The 15,962-nt window shown below is 38.9% G+C and overlaps 1 protein-coding gene across 1 annotated transcript; it reads right to left on the bottom strand.

The window, feature by feature from the left end:
- Positions 1-11,309: 11,309 nt before the first annotated feature.
- LOC129180510 (gastrula zinc finger protein XlCGF8.2DB-like) lies at positions 11,310-14,353 on the bottom strand. Its single transcript, XM_054775060.1, has 2 exons — positions 14,097-14,353; positions 11,310-13,289 (listed from the first exon to the last, which is right to left on the bottom strand). The coding sequence occupies exons 1-2, from the start codon at positions 14,269-14,271 to the stop codon at positions 12,448-12,450; spliced, it is 1,017 nt and encodes a 338-aa protein (XP_054631035.1). The 5' UTR covers positions 14,272-14,353; the 3' UTR covers positions 11,310-12,447.
- Between the last annotated feature and the right edge of the window lie 1,609 nt (positions 14,354-15,962).

Here is a 15,962-nt window from a genome sequence, read left to right as displayed (position 1 = left end):
CGGCCTGCCTGCCTGCCTGCCAGGGGACCATGAGCCACACGAGTGTCAACGCCAACCACCACAACAGGCCAAAACACCGGATATGATGTCACCAAATGCGAGCCTAACCAGGCTAATGGATAGCAGCTCCCTGAATACAGACTCAGACGCTTGGTTTGATTGGTTGGATCCTGGGTTCAGTGGGACTGCGTTCCAACTCGATCAACCGAACCGCACGTAGTGCAAACGGACTGGAGTTCGTTTTAACCAGACCAAAAATAATAATAATTAATATACTTTACAATGTGTGAACTTGCATTCAAAAAAATCAAGACGACAAGGCGAAGTCTGAAGTGTGTCGATTACTGTACACATAAAATTTTGGACATTTACTGGTGTAATGCGGTGATGTCGCCAAAGGCAGGCGATTTTAGCACATCAATACGTTTCTCAAATGTGTTAAAAGTAGAATGTTTGCGAACATGTAATCGTACCTTCGACGTGTAGCATACTTCGACTCAAATAAATAGCCTCCAGTTGTTGTCGATGTTGCTCTTTCTCTTCTCTTGTTCGAGAAAGTTCCTCCTCGTACGACGCTATGGTTCTTTCAAACAGTGCGAATATTTCGTCCGCCGCCGCCATTAGTCGTTGTCTGATCAAATATTTCAACATTTTGAATGTTTTTAAGTCGATTACCCTTCGTCGCCTCCGCGCTTTGTCTCGTGACAGACTCAACGCTTTGCTAACTTCCGTCTTTTTCGACTTAGATGGATGCTTTACGGCAAGCCAAGCGACATCCAACGCCACGCTGCTGCCACCTTGCGGCGGTATGAAAGACTGCTACAAGTGGGCGCTGAGGAAGAATAAGAGCCGCAAGGCGGACACAATCAGTTGTACAAATATTTGTGTCATTTTCACCGTATCAATTTAAACAAGTACTAATCTGTTTAACAAAAGCATAGTTTGTACTCTCACTGGTACCACAAATTGGTGCTAATTCATTTTTGAGACTTCATGTTTTGGTTGTCTGTCTCTGGTGGGCTGAAGCGCCGCCGCCCTCCTTAAGGTCAAGTTAAGTTTCAAGTAAAGTAATGGATCGATATCACAGCAATGAAGCCACGTTACATCCAAATTACAGTCAAACTGAGGGAAAAACAAATACAATGAAATACAAAAACAAACACAAAAAAAAGTGTTCCTCCCTTCAACAACCCCTGCCATGATCTTTTTCCATTTTTGGCCCAAGTGAAAAATGAAAGGATGCAAGGGCCATTAACAGCTCCAAATGAACAGGAAATGTAAATCAAGCTAAAAAGATAGCACACATGTCTGAAAATCTATTTGCCTCATAGTCTCTTTTAATAGTAGCGGAATATTTGAATCACACTTTATCCATGTTATTGTGAGGCATGTGGGGTTGCATTAAAAAACACCATGTAATTTAAGTTGGATTCACGTTTTGAGTGTAGATGCATTTTCTGGGATTGACGAGCATACTTAAATGCAGCAAATTGTACTTCTGTAGTAAGAGTTACGTTAGTGTGTCCCATTACATCTGGCATAAAAGTAATGCCGCATCATCCGGCCATCTGTTGGTGACCTCAAGCTGAAACCAACTTGGGTTCTGCAGCAGGACAATGATCCAAAACACACCAGCAAGTCCACCTCTGAATGGCTGAAGAAAAACAAAATGAAGACTTTGGAGTGGCCTAGTCCAAGTCCTGACCTGAATCCTATTGAGATGCTGTGGCATGACCTTAAAAAGGCGCTTCATGCTGGAAAAGCCTCCAATGTGGCTGAATGACAACAATTCTGCAAAGATGAGTGGGCCAACATTCCTCCCCAGCGCTGTAAGAGACTCATTGCAAACGCTTGATTGCAGTTGTTGCTGCTAAGGGGGGCCCAACCAGTTATTAAGTTTTGGGGGCATCACTTTTTCACACAGGGCCATGTACAGTAGCTTTGGATTTTTTACATGACAACTTGAGGCGCCCACAAGCCTGCTTTTCATTCAGGTTTTTGTTAATAATGTGAGAACACTAGAAATAAATGCATTCTGAAATGCAAAAAGGGAGTTGTGGATACCAGTATTTTGTTAATGTTCTGGTACAACAAGCATATTTGGTTTGTTTAGGGTTGATATAAGCTATGATAATAAATGTTACAAAAATGAGGCGCTAGTGGACAATTTTCAAGAAAAAACATTGGTGACCCCTGGTCACCACCAACACAAAGACTATATTATTGCTTACAGTTAGCATGAGCCTTTATTAATAGTCCCACAATACGAAAATTGAGGACGTTGACACATGCCGGAGAGACAAATCTTTACTCTACTTGGTGCCTCTGAATGTGTGTCTGCATAAAGGCCTTAGAAGAATAGCATTTACCACAAACTGAACACCGAAAAGGTTTTTCTCCTGTGTGCCTTCTCATGTGCACGTTCATATTACTCCGACATGAAAAACGTTCGCCACAAACCGAACAACTAAAAGGTTTCTCTCCCGTGTGCGTCCTCATGTGTAATACCATGCACGACTTTTGAGTGAATCTTTTGCCACAAACGGCACAACTGAAAGGTTTCTCTCCAGTGTGCGTTCTCACGTGCGATTCTATACACAACTTCTGAGAGAATCCTTTGCCACAAAGCAAGCAGCGGAAGGGTTTTTCCCCCGTGTGCGTCAGCATGTGCCTTTTCAAAATGGACTTGCGAGTAAATTTATTCTGACAAACTGAGCAACTAAAACGTTTCTGTCCAGCGTGGCTTCTCACGTGTGCTACCTCTTGAGTCTGGAGAGAGAATCTTTTGCCACAAAATGAACAACTCAAGGTTTTTTCTGTGTGTGTCTGCATGTGTCTGTTCAAACGGCATTTATAAGAAAAGCTTTTGCCACAAACTGAGCGGATGAAGCACTTTTTCGCTAAGCGATGTCTAATGTGTGACGTTGTCCCATTAATAAGAGTTGGTTCCTTTTCTGAGGAAGTTGTGCCATCACTATCTGATAGTGGAGCTAAGAGGCTGTCTGCTTGTGATCCTCCACAGTGGTCTCCATCAGCTTCTGTTGTTGGAGGCACCACCCCTCTGTTCTCCTCACTTGGACTGTGATGAAGCTGTGAGGACTCAGGTGGTTTGTCTTCATGGTCTTCAGTCTTCACAGAGACATCAGCCAGTGGCAACTTGGTAAGATCAGCCTCCTCCAGTCGTAGAAGAAGCTCTCCCTCCTAAATGCTCCAATGTTCCTTGTCTTCCTCTTTAACGTGGGGGGGCCGTGGATCAGCCTGCAGCCGAGGGGGACGGTCTCCTTCATGACCAACCAGCTGCTGGTCATCTGAAAAATAAACACACTTTATTATGAATTGTGTAATTCAAAGTGGACTTTGAGCTTGTCATCTACAATTACAGTAGCTATTGCTAAAAGATAAGCAGCAATTTCTGAAGCTTTTTCTACGAAGTCTCTGCCGTTAGTACTTGAATGTTCTTGTATTTGGACAAAATGCATTTCTGCATGTTGGCCATGACATAAAACATTTTTTTTAACATCTGACGTTTAATCTATTATGTCATAACAACATCAAAATAGTTCATTATTTGTGAAAAGTTTAAAGTTTAAAGTTGGGCTATGCATTCACTTCTTATAAAGGCACGACCAACACGAAGTAGTACAATTTAGTAGTATTTGTAAAAATTTGCCACACTTCAATAATGTACATTGGCCGCCATCTTGGAGAATAATTTGATATGATTTCATGAATAAAACGTGCTCACTTCGTCTCACTAAGGTACACATTGTGTTAAATGAGTAAGTAGGCTCGTAAACATGTAAACATACCTTCAATGTGTAACACAATTTGAGTCTTGCAAACTGCTTCCATTTGTTGTCGATGTCGCTCCTTCTCCTCTCTTGTTCGAAGAAGTTCCTCTTCGTACGACGCTATCGTTCTTTCAAACAGCGCGAATATTTCATCTGCCGCCGCAGCTAGTCGCTCCTTCACCAACTCTTTCAGCATTTTCAATTAATTAAACGACCACAAACGCTCTTTTACGAACATCTTTTGCTAACTTCCGTCTTTTTCTTCTTCTTCTTTTAGTTTAATGGCGGGTTGCAACCATGACTTGAAAAGGTGCATACCGCCACCTACTGTACCGGAGTACGTAACATGGGCCATATACAGTATCTTACTTTATGCTATCTTAGATAGTGAGGAGACTACTTATACTACTACTAATAATAATACTTATATAATACTATATATTACTATATAATACTATATAATATAATACTAAAATATTCTAATACTTATCTATATTCTATTATATAATCCTGTGTCCTTCAAATATTCTATCACTGCCCTCTGTATATCTCTTACCCCCTCCCCACCTGTTCCTAAAATACCCTCAATGCTCCATTCCCTTCCTATCTTCTTAATTCTTTTCCTTAACGTTACACGTTCTTCCCTATATCTCTTGCAGTGTAGTAATATGTGTTCTACGTTCTCTATACTTTTGCATTCCATACATACTTTTGATTTACATTTCCCTATCAAAAACATCTTGTCATTTAACCCGGTGTGATTGAGCCTCATCCTAGTTAACACTATTTCCTCTTTTCTGTTTTTTCTCTTCACCCCTTGTGTACTGATAGATTTTTGTACTTTATAATATTTTCTCCCGCTACTACCCTCATCCCACCTATTTTGCCATTTCTCCATCATTTGTTTTTTGATTATTGCCTTTACTTCGCCTTTACCAGCAGGTATATCTATAATTTCATTCCTTCTAATTCCCATTTTAGCCATTTTATCTGCCACCTCATTCCCCTCCACCCCTACATGTGCAGGCACCCAGCAAAATCTTATGTCTATTTTTAACATGTGTAGTTGGAATAAGTTTTGATGTATTTCTAATAATAAATCCTCTCGACTTGATTCCATATTTTTAATACTATATAATGCTGCCAGAGAGTCCACACAACATACCACTCTATCTGCTTTTATTTCCTCTATCCATTGCAAGCCTATAATAATTGCCATCATTTCTGCTGTATAAACCGAGAGCTGGTCAGGTAATCTTTTAATGATGCTATAATTCATTGATGGTACATAGATTCCAATCCCCACCTTCCCTTCTTCACTTTTTGATCCATCTGTATACATATCTAAGTAACCATAATATTTGTTTTTAATATATTGACTTGCCTTATGTCCTTTTTCACTATCTTTCCATTTATTTTTTAACTCTGTTATATGTATATCTACTTCAGGTTTAGGAAATAGCCAGATAGGAATATTGCTTATGGGTGTAGAATTATTAATATGTATATTTTTTATGTTATATTTATCTATTTTATCTTTAATTACCCACCCAAAGCTATTACTTTTAGTTGTATTATACTCCCAACATTCCTCTATCACATTCTTGGCCAGATGTCCATGCCTACATCCTTTAAGTCTACTCCAGTATGTTAACATAAGTTGATCTCTTCTCAGGTCATACGGTACTTCTCCTAACTCAACCTGCATTGTTTTAATTGGTGTTGATGTGATTGCACCTGTACATGTCCTAAATGCTTTGTGAATATTTCTTTCTATTTTCATTAAATGTATTTTAGCTGCAGCTCCATATACAAAACTTCCATAATCTATATTTGCTCTCATCAAAGCTCTATATATATATATATTAGTGACTGTTTATCTGCTCCCCACTCCTTACCTGTAACAGCTCTCATTAAGTTTATTATCCTCTTACATTTCTCTTCTACCTTTTCCACATGGGTCTTCCATGTGCCTTTCTGATCTAGCCACATACCAAGATATTTAAAATGATCTACTTTTATCATGTTTTGTCCATATAGCATCAGGTTCTGATTTTTTATGCCTTTTTTCCTGGTAATCGTCATGTAACATGTTTTATTGGGTGATATCTTAAATCCCCAGTCATATGACCATTGTTCTATCTTCTTTATTGCTTCCTTCATTTTACTTGTCACATTTATAGAATCTCGTCCCCTTGCCCAAATCACTCCATCATCTGCATATAGGGCCGACCCAATCCTTCTATCCAGATTCATGAATATATCATTTATCATTATGTTAAACAAAACTGGGCTAATTACACTCCCCTGTGGTATACCATTTGCTATACTGTATTCTTCTGACATCTCTGATCCTACTTTAACTTTGAACTTTCTGTCCGATATGAAATCAAGGACCCAGTTATAGAACCTACCTCTAATTCCCATCCTATTCATCTTAATCAATAAACCCTCCCACCACATGGAATCATAAGCCTTTTCAATATCAAAGAATACAATATTCATCAACTCTTTCATTTTAAAGGTTTTCTCTATTTCATTACTTACTCTAACTACAGCATCCATTGTTGATCGTCCTTTTCTAAACCCACACTGATAAGTTGTCAGTAACTCTCGACTTTCAAGGAAATAGTTAAGTCTTCTGACTAGAACTTTCTCCATCCATTTGCATAGATGTGATGTAAGAGCAATAGGTCGATAATTCACAGGGTGTTTTGGATCCTTACCGGGTTTATTAAATGGTCAAATTAATGCACTTTTCCATTGCTTTGGTATTATCCCTTCTTCCCATATTTTGTTAAATAAATATAATATTTTTCCCAACATATTTTCTGGTAGATTCTGGAACATAATATAACTCAATTGGTCTTCTCCTGTTGCAGTATCTTTACTTCTATTTAATACTATTAGCAATTCATTGATATTAATTTCAACATCCATCACACTCTCCTCACTATCCTGTTTTAGTAACACATCCCTATTCTTTTTTATCATCCTCTCCTTCCCTCGTCTATGATTAGCATCCAGATGGTCTCCACTGTGCACCCCTGCAAACTTTTTCCCCAGCACATTTGCTTTTTCTTTATCAGTCACATACATTGTTCCCTTATCTTCTAATATAGGTATTTTAGTAAACACGTTTTTCCCACTCATCTTCTTCAACATTGACCATACATCTCCTATCTTAATTTCCCTTCCTATGGCAGAGCAATAATCCCTCCATGCGTTTTGTTTACTGTTTTTAATTACTCTTCGGGCTATAGCTTTTTTCCTCTGATAATTTATTACATTTTCTTGGCTGAGGTTCTTCCTTAACCTTCTTAATGCGCAATTTCTTTCTTTTACAGCTGTTGTGCACTTTTCATTCCACCATGGAACCATTTTCCTTTCCCCTCCAATTGACTTACACGGTATACTTTTCATTGCTGCCTCTATGATCTTATTTGTCATCTTAACTGTGCATTCCTCTATGCCACCTTCCATTCATATTGAATTTGCTGCTTTGCTACATTCCTCCCTGAATTTTCCCCAATCCGCTTTTGAAAAGCACCACTTTTTATGTCTGTGTCTTTCTTTGATATCTACTTCTGCGTTTATTGTACAACTTATCGGAAAATGGTCACTTCCTATACTTGTGGTTTCATTTACATACCATTCACAGGAACTTGCCAAGCTATGTGAGACCAGAGTTAAATCAATGCATGACATTGTATTTGAGCGTATATCTATTCTTGTTCCATTTCCCTTGTTTAAGCATACTAACTGTCTGATATCCATGAGTTCTTCTACTACTGCTCCATTGTGATCTGTTTGCTTACTTCCCCATAAACTATTATGTGCATTAAAGTCCCCACACCAGATCTCTCTACCACCATGCCTCCTTATTATCTTCTCCATTGTTTCAACATCTAGTAGTTTACAGGGGTTATATATATTAATAATGATTATATTTCTATTTGCTTGATGTATTTCAACAATCACACATTCTATTTCATTTGCTGTTGTTATTCTATTATATATTATTCCATCCCTCACAAATGTTGCACACCCTCCCCCTTGGTTTTCTTTTCAATCGAATCGCACTGATTCATAGCCATTCAACACATAATCCAGCTGTGGTCTAAGCCACGTTTCTTGCACACATATAATATCAGGTCTTTTCCTACTTTCTGTTATATATTTCTTAAGTTCTTGTCCATTTGCTATTAAACTTCTTGCATTCCATTGTAGGATGTGGAGTACCATTGTGATTTTAATTACCGTTCTGAGGTCCTGCATCATTATGTATAGTCAACATACTATGTATTTCTTCTGCTTTCACGTCTTTGATGTTTAAATATTGTTCTGCCGCTTCCACAACCGTTTTGATCCTGTCACTTTTCCTTTCCTGCCTCGTGGCCACATTGATGACTTTACATATAAAAGCTACAAAGTTCTTTTTATTTACTACTAATGTGTCTTCTTCAATTGCACACTTATGATTACATTTCTGTTAGGGAGCATTCCATTCTGATTGAGATCTTCTATGGTCTGTTCTCTGAGGAAGCCCTACTACTTGTCCTGTCTGGTCTATATGAGTTTCCTGATTCTCTACTGGTTTATTTTGCTTAATTACACACATACCTATATTCTTTACTGCTTCAGCATATGATACCTTATTTTCTCTTTTGTATTTTTGCACTTCTTTGGCATGTCTTTGCACTTCACAGCCGCCATATGCGGCACTATGTTCTCCTCCACAATTGCAACATCTTAGTTTAGCATCGCTAGCACACTTCCCATAGTCATGTTCTCCACCACACTTTGCACACCTTTGCCTCCACTGACATTGCTGTGCCGTGTGTCCCATTCTCTGACATTTGTAACATCTTAGTGGTTGAGGAATGTACTCCCTCACCCTAAAATTCATACATCCTATACGTATGTCTGTCGGTATTGTCTTTTCAAATACAAGTAATACAGACAAACTGTCACTTTTTACTCCTCCTCTGCTGGTTTGGAGTCGTCTAGCTTCTGTTATTTTGCCCCCTCTTATTTCTCTCTTCACCTCATCCATGGACATTTCCAACGGTACGTTTGATATACAGTAACTCCTCTTATTACTGCTGCCTCTCCTGGTATGTGTACCTTTATTTCTCCTCCATCAAGGTACTTCAATCTCATAATGTTTTCTTGCTGTCTTTTATTTGCTGTCGAAATTAGTATTCTTCTGTTATTGAGCATTTTGGCGTATTTAACTTTCCCTATTTCTTTTTCAATTGCTTTAGTCAGATGAACTGGGTGAAAATGTCCTTTATCTTTGCTCATTGTAATAATAACTTTGTATTCTTCATCTGACTCTTCTTTGCCATTTGTTTTAGCTCGTATTTTTTCTTTGTTTGTCTTCCATCATGATCTTTCCCGCTGCTTGCTTCTGACCATGACTGTTTCCTTGCTATTTTAACCTGTGTGTACTCCATCTCCTCTGCCCCTTCGTCGCTAACATCATCTGAGCTACAGCCCATTGTTACACTCACGGTACAGTTTGGTTGCACTCGCACTTCAGCTCCCTCCGCTCCACCGCCACCAGCTCTTCGTATCTCTTTTGGTTTGTTGCAGGTCGTGGCGCACCGGTCTCGTCGTACCGGGCCCATATAGGCCGTCGGCCGAGACCTATGCAGTCCACTTCCCACAACCCACCTCCAGTCCAGATATCAAATCTCTCAACTGTATATTCAATACTTATTGTATTCCTTATCTCGCACTTTTCGCGCTTCAATTTTGGCGCCTCGAGCATTCGACAGTCACTTCCGCCTCCTCCGTCACTTCCTTCTCCCAAGGACCAGTCGACCTCCGCGGGATCTTCCGTCTTTTTCTTCTTCGATGGATGTTTTACGGCACCTAAACTAATCCATGATGTTTGTTGCCATCTTGCGATAGTAATGAAGATGACAAGCTGAAGAAGAAAAAGATGAGGTGTCCAAACGTTTTTCCAGCGAGGGCCACATAGTGAAAAACGAAAGGATGCAAGGACCCCTTTTGTATTTTGTAAAGCAAAACATGAAGATATGCTAAGAAGAAACTTTGTGATACTGTATAGGTGAAAAAGCCTATTATTAGTATCAACTTTGCACTGCACTCTTTTCTTCCCTCATTTTTGCTCTTGTAGTTTTTTTAATTTCCCAAGTGTTTCAACTTTCTTCTTAGATAATCTTTGTAAATTTTTATTTTTGGAACATTATGCATTTATTCCTATAATATTTTAACGTTTTTCTTTTTTAACCTAATTTTCCCAAAAATACAACTTTGTTTTGTTTCTCACAATATGACATAACGACTAAAATTACATTATTTTTTCCTCTTAATATTGCGAGGTTATTCTCGTAAACATGCAAACTTTTTTCTCTTAATATTTCGCCTTTATCGTCATAAAATTACAGCATTTTAAAAGTTTTTTTCCCAGCTATTCCAACTTTCTTCTTGTAAATTTTCTTCTTCTGATGACTTTATTACCATACGTGGACTTTATTCTCTAACATTATAACTTCCTCCGCCACATCATTTGCTGCATCTTGTCCCCAGCAGGAAGTGCAGCATTCCAAAATAAGAGCGCAAGACAGGAAGTGATTATTCCTGTCCTGAGGAACATGACGATCATAATATTATAATTTGGGCTGTCAAAGTAAATGCTTTATTAACATGTTAACTGAAGTTTCCTTTAACAAACTATTTTTTTTTACGTGCGATTAACGTGTGCACGTCCCGTTGTAGCTACAAACTGGAGCAAATATTGAGCAGAAATGGATAAAGGAAGGGGTATTTTGATTGGTAAATTAACTTGAAAGCCCTGGCAGACGGCTCTCGCAACAAGACCAAAGTTATTTGTATCTACTGTCGCTGTGATTGGAATTGTCACGGACTATGTCGTCATCGACTTGCCAGAGAGAAGCGGGAAGGTACGGAAGCACTGCGGCATACGAGTGTCCCAACTAATGAGTGGTTTCTTTTTTGAAGTGAGCCGTTTCTGGGCTGACTTTTTGCCAGGAACAATGTCATAAGGTGCGTTCAAGAACTGTCAAACAAAGTGGACCAAAATACCGCTCGCATTAAACATGCAAAAACTGTGGGATGTCTAATTGTATATTTTTTCAATAAAATAAAACTTTTTTCATCTGTGATCAAATGTGATTGAGTTAACTATAGACAAAATGTGATTAATTGTGATGAAATATTTTAATCAATTGACAGCCTAAATTATAATAATATATAATATTACAACATTATTCTCATAAAATCGTGAGTTTTTTTTGTTAGACTACAGCTTATATTTTGACTTTATTCTTGTAAAATCACTGCTGGTTTTCTGGTGTTTTTGTTAAATTATATTTTTTAAATGTGCTACGGGCCAATAAAAAAACAGCTGCGGGATACAAATAGCCCCACGCCGCACTTTGGACACCCCTGTGCTAAGAGGTCAGAATCAAAATCGTCTTTGTTGCAAGAATGTGTAACACAAACATCCAATTAAATCCACTCCACTTTATTCCCGTAGCACATTTTTCAGACACAGCTTCCAAAATCCTTAACAAAATTCTTAAAGCAATAAATCATACTTAAATTAATATAATTAAAAATAGCAAATCAAACAGAAATGACACATTTAAAACAATAACAAAACAAATCAATAAAAGAAAAGAAAAGAATAAAAGACACAGCAGACCACATGACTCACGCCGTGGGTTTTTTTAAGACATAAAACATAAATTGTGATTTATGGCGGTGCACGTAGAAATGCACAGTCAGCAAGTTACAGCTATGTACTGTACTGTTCTATATACTGCTGATCATTTGACAATCGTGGTGAATCATGCTCCATGCTGCTTTTTTTTTTTGGTTTTCTTGTTCAATCATATTTTTAGAATGTGCCGCTGGCCTACAAAAAAAAATGGCCGCAAATGGCCCTCAGGCTGCACTTTGGACACCCCTGGTCTAGCAGACCCCACCATTCTTAGAAAGTGAAGCCCTACGAGTACTTTTAATATACTGTTTAATACATTTATGGTCAGAAAGAAACTGTCGTCCATCTCCGAGCAAGAGAGTTAACTTTCTGGATGATGGGTTCTACTACTTCCTGAATAGTTTTTCTGTACTGCCGCTTTGCCTTTTCACTGTGCCGTCATTTGGCCGAATACACGTTCATACTGAATTTGTTGTGGATTGTCAGATATGACAAGCATTTTGTAGTAGACGTCTTGCGAGTACACTGATGAAACAATGGGCCACACTATTACCTTGCCTTCTGTTCAACGTATTAGACTTCATACATTCATACAGACACATACTGCATCAGCGGCAAGCAGGAAAAAACAACTTTATTAGGAAATACACCACATGAGCAGAAAGAGGTGAATTATGAAACAATATTTCCTTTGGATAGGTTTTATTCTATGTATTTTTTTATTTTATAATAAAAAGAAGACATAAAAAGCCAGACAAGTCCAGATGAATGCTTTTCAAATAATGAATGAATGAATTGATCAAGCATATGTTGATGCAACAAAAATAAAGCGTGGCGCCACGTGTTACGTGTGAACGTGTTAGCACCAAGGGAACAGGGTTATGTTTTTTCTCATGTGCGTTAGAATTACTGCCTTTCAACGAAATCTTTCACCATAAACTAAAAGTTTTGTTCTCCGGTGTGTGTTCTTTGGTGTCTAATCAAAGACGCCTTCACAGCCAAACCTTTGCCACAAATTGAGCAAATGAAAGGTTTCTCTCCAGTGTGCGTCCTCATGTGTTTTACCATATACGACTTATGGGAGAATCTTTTTCCACAAACTGAGCAACTGAAGGGTTTTTCTCCCGTGTGTGTTCTTTGGTGTACAATCAGAGAGACCTTTCTTATGAACGTTTCGTCACATACTGAGCAACTAAAAGGTTTCTCGCCTGTGTGTATTCTCATGTGCGATTCCATATTTCCCTTATGATTGAACCCTTTGCCACAAATTGAGCATCTAAAGGGTTTTTCTCCTGTGTGCGTTCGCATGTGTGACAGCATGTGAAACTTTCGAGAGAATCTCTTAGCACAAACTGAACAACCAAAGGGCTTTTCCCCCGTGTGTGTTCTCATGTGTCGAGTCACCGCAGTCTTATCAGAAAAGCTTTTATCACAAAATGAGCAGGTAAAACATTCTCTACCTGACTTGTTTTCAGAGCATTCAGAGTGTTTGGTGTCGGTGTGAGTCCTCCTCTCACTGTCGCAGTCTGTATCGCTGCTCGAAGGTACTTGGGGGTCGTCCCTCTCTTCATCATCAAGAGAGTATGGCTCGTCGTCTCTGTCGGCTAGTGGAGCGAAGAGGTTGTCTGCTTGTGGTTCCTCTTCATCATCTTCAGTCTTCACTGAGACAACAGTCAGTGGCAACTTGGTGAGATCATCCTCCTCCAGCCCTTGAAGACACTCTCCCTCCTGAGTGGTCCAGAGGTCCTCCTCCTCTTTAACATGAGGGGGCTTCTGGTCATCTGCAGGACACAAACACACTTTAGTTCAGTCATGTCAAATATTTTATAGTCCATCAAAAACTACTTTCAAGTGTGTATGAAAGTATGTACTTTATCTTGCTCAATATTCTTGTATGCAGGAGCACCAATAACAGTGCCAAACCAAAACAAATCAGTATTAAATAACAAATATATTGATATAAAACTATCAATTGCTATAATAAATAAGTTATAGTTGAGAAAGCAACGTTTATTCTTTATATGGATTATTTTAACAGATTGCTATAGTAAACTGACTATAAAATACCAAAACAAAGACGCATCTCAATTAAGACGATAACATCCAATATGATTGTGTGAATTATTTGTACATTTCCAAACAGTTACAGTGGTAACACAACACGGACAAAACCCATCACACACGTTGACCGATCACGTGCGACTTTAACAGAAAAAAGACGAGGGAAAAAAAAGAGAAGGCTGGTTCTCTTGACAAAGCCGGAACGTGCGCGATCATTAGTTGGTTGGAAAATCAACATGGCTGCCATCGATTTGTTGCCATGACGAAATTGTGATAAGAAATGCGAATGTACCTTATTTATTTAGTATTATTGTCATTCGCTTTGATGAAACATTTACAGTTACAAACCGACTGACGGTGTAAATGTTGGCTCATCTGACCAATGGTCCTGTTTAATGCACAAACTAGTTTCTATTCGTTTTGGTGTTACTCACAACTAAAAACCGACCTTTTGGGGAGAACTCTGCCCATCGAGATGCGTAAGACATACGTATGTGTGAAAAAAAGTGAAAGGATTGTGAACATACCTTCGGTTTGTAGCACAATTTGAGTCTTGCAAACAGCTTCCAGTTGTTGCAGACGTCGGGCCTTCTCTCTTGTTCGAGAAAGTTCCTCCTCGTACGATGCTATCGTTCGTTCAAACAGCGTGAATATTTCATCAGCTGCCGCCATTAGTCGCTCCCTTATCAACTCTTTCAACATTTTGATGTTGTTTTTCAGCGACTACACCAAACACACAGTTTAACCGTTGGTAACTTTCGCCTTTTTTACCCGAGTCGTTAACTTCCGCATTTTCCGTCTCTGGCAGATGTTTTACGGCAGCTAAAGAATGAATGACGTCACGCGGCTGCCATCTTGGGGCGGTATTGAAGACTACTGTCGCAGATATAAAACAATATGATAATTTCATTATCAACGTAACCACGAGTCAAAATGTTTAGTTCTCGTGACACATATGGACTTGAACATACAACAACATACAACAGCTCCCAACTCCTTGACTTACCGTCGAAGATACAAACAAAACATGAATTCTAGTAGGATTAAAGACAAGGTATTATTATATTATTTACACTTTGTTCATGTTTGTGAAGCAAAGTGTTTTAAAAACATTTTAGTTTTTAAATGAAATTATTAATGGAGAAAAAATTCCAAGCCTAATGGCCCTGTGTGGAAAAAGTGATTGCCCCCCGAGTTAAAACATAAATTAACTGTGGTTTATCACACTTGTGTTCAATTTCTCTAGCCACACCCAGGCGTAATTACTGCCACACCTGTTCTCAATCAAAGTGAAGCAGACTAAAAGATCCTCAAAAGCTAGATATCATGCCAAGATCTAAAGAAATTAAGTATCAAATAAGAATGAATGTAATTGAAAACTATCACTCACTTATTCAGTTAAGGTCAGTGTTCATGACTCCACCATAAGAAAGACACTGGGCAAAAATGGCCTGCATGGCAGAGTTCCAAGGTGAAAACCACTGCTGAACTGATGATCCCCAAGACCTTTGGGAAAATACTCTGTGGTCTGACGAGACAAAAGTTGAACCTTTTGGAAGGTGTGTGTCCCATTACATCTGGAGTTATAGTAATGCCGCATTTCAGAAAAAGAACATCATACCAACAGTAAAATATAGTGGTGGTAGTGTGATGGTCTGGGGCTGTTTTGCTGCTTCAGGACCTGGAAGACTTGCTGTGATAAATGGAACCATGAATTCTGATGTCTACCAAAAAATCCTGAAGGAGAACATCCGGCCATCTGTTGGTGACCTCAAGCTGAAACCAACTTGGGTTCTGCAGCAGGACAATGATCCAAAACACACCAGCAGGTCCACCTCTGAATGGCTAAAGAAAAACCAAATGAAGACTTTGGAGTGGCCTAGTCAAAGTCCTGACCTGAATCCTATTGAGATGCTGTGGCATGACCTTAAAAAGGCGCTTCATGCTGGAAAAGCCTCCAATGTGGCTGAATGACAACAATTTTGCAAAGATGAGTGGGCCAACATTCCTCCCCAGCGCTGTAAGAGACTCACTGAGGAGCTTGAGTAATAAACGTGTAAGAATTATATTATATTGTACATATATGACCTACATGCAGACGTCAATAAAAAGTTGAAAAAGCTGCTTCTTGTTGCTGCTTCTTGGATCACGGCTTGGACATGTTTGCTGTCTCAAATTGTCAAGCGGTATCTTCAACAATGGTAAAGGGCTGTCCAGCACTATCATTTCCATGATGAAATCACAGATCGCTTAAGCCCCGGGTGTTGTAGCAATGCTGTGTTTCAGGTGGCTGATATTGTTGGATGTGTTGAATCTCAATGTTTTTTTCTGTCACTGCAAATTGTTTGCACAACGTTTGGTGCTGCTAGCACTCAAAATGTCTTTCTCTGAAA

Source organism: Dunckerocampus dactyliophorus, chromosome 4, assembly GCF_027744805.1.
Source record: "Dunckerocampus dactyliophorus isolate RoL2022-P2 chromosome 4, RoL_Ddac_1.1, whole genome shotgun sequence".
Classification (NCBI taxonomy): Eukaryota; Metazoa; Chordata; class Actinopteri; order Syngnathiformes; family Syngnathidae; genus Dunckerocampus; species Dunckerocampus dactyliophorus.
The sequence above is the reverse complement of the archived record's forward strand: the minus strand, read 5'-3'. Positions and strand labels throughout refer to the sequence as shown.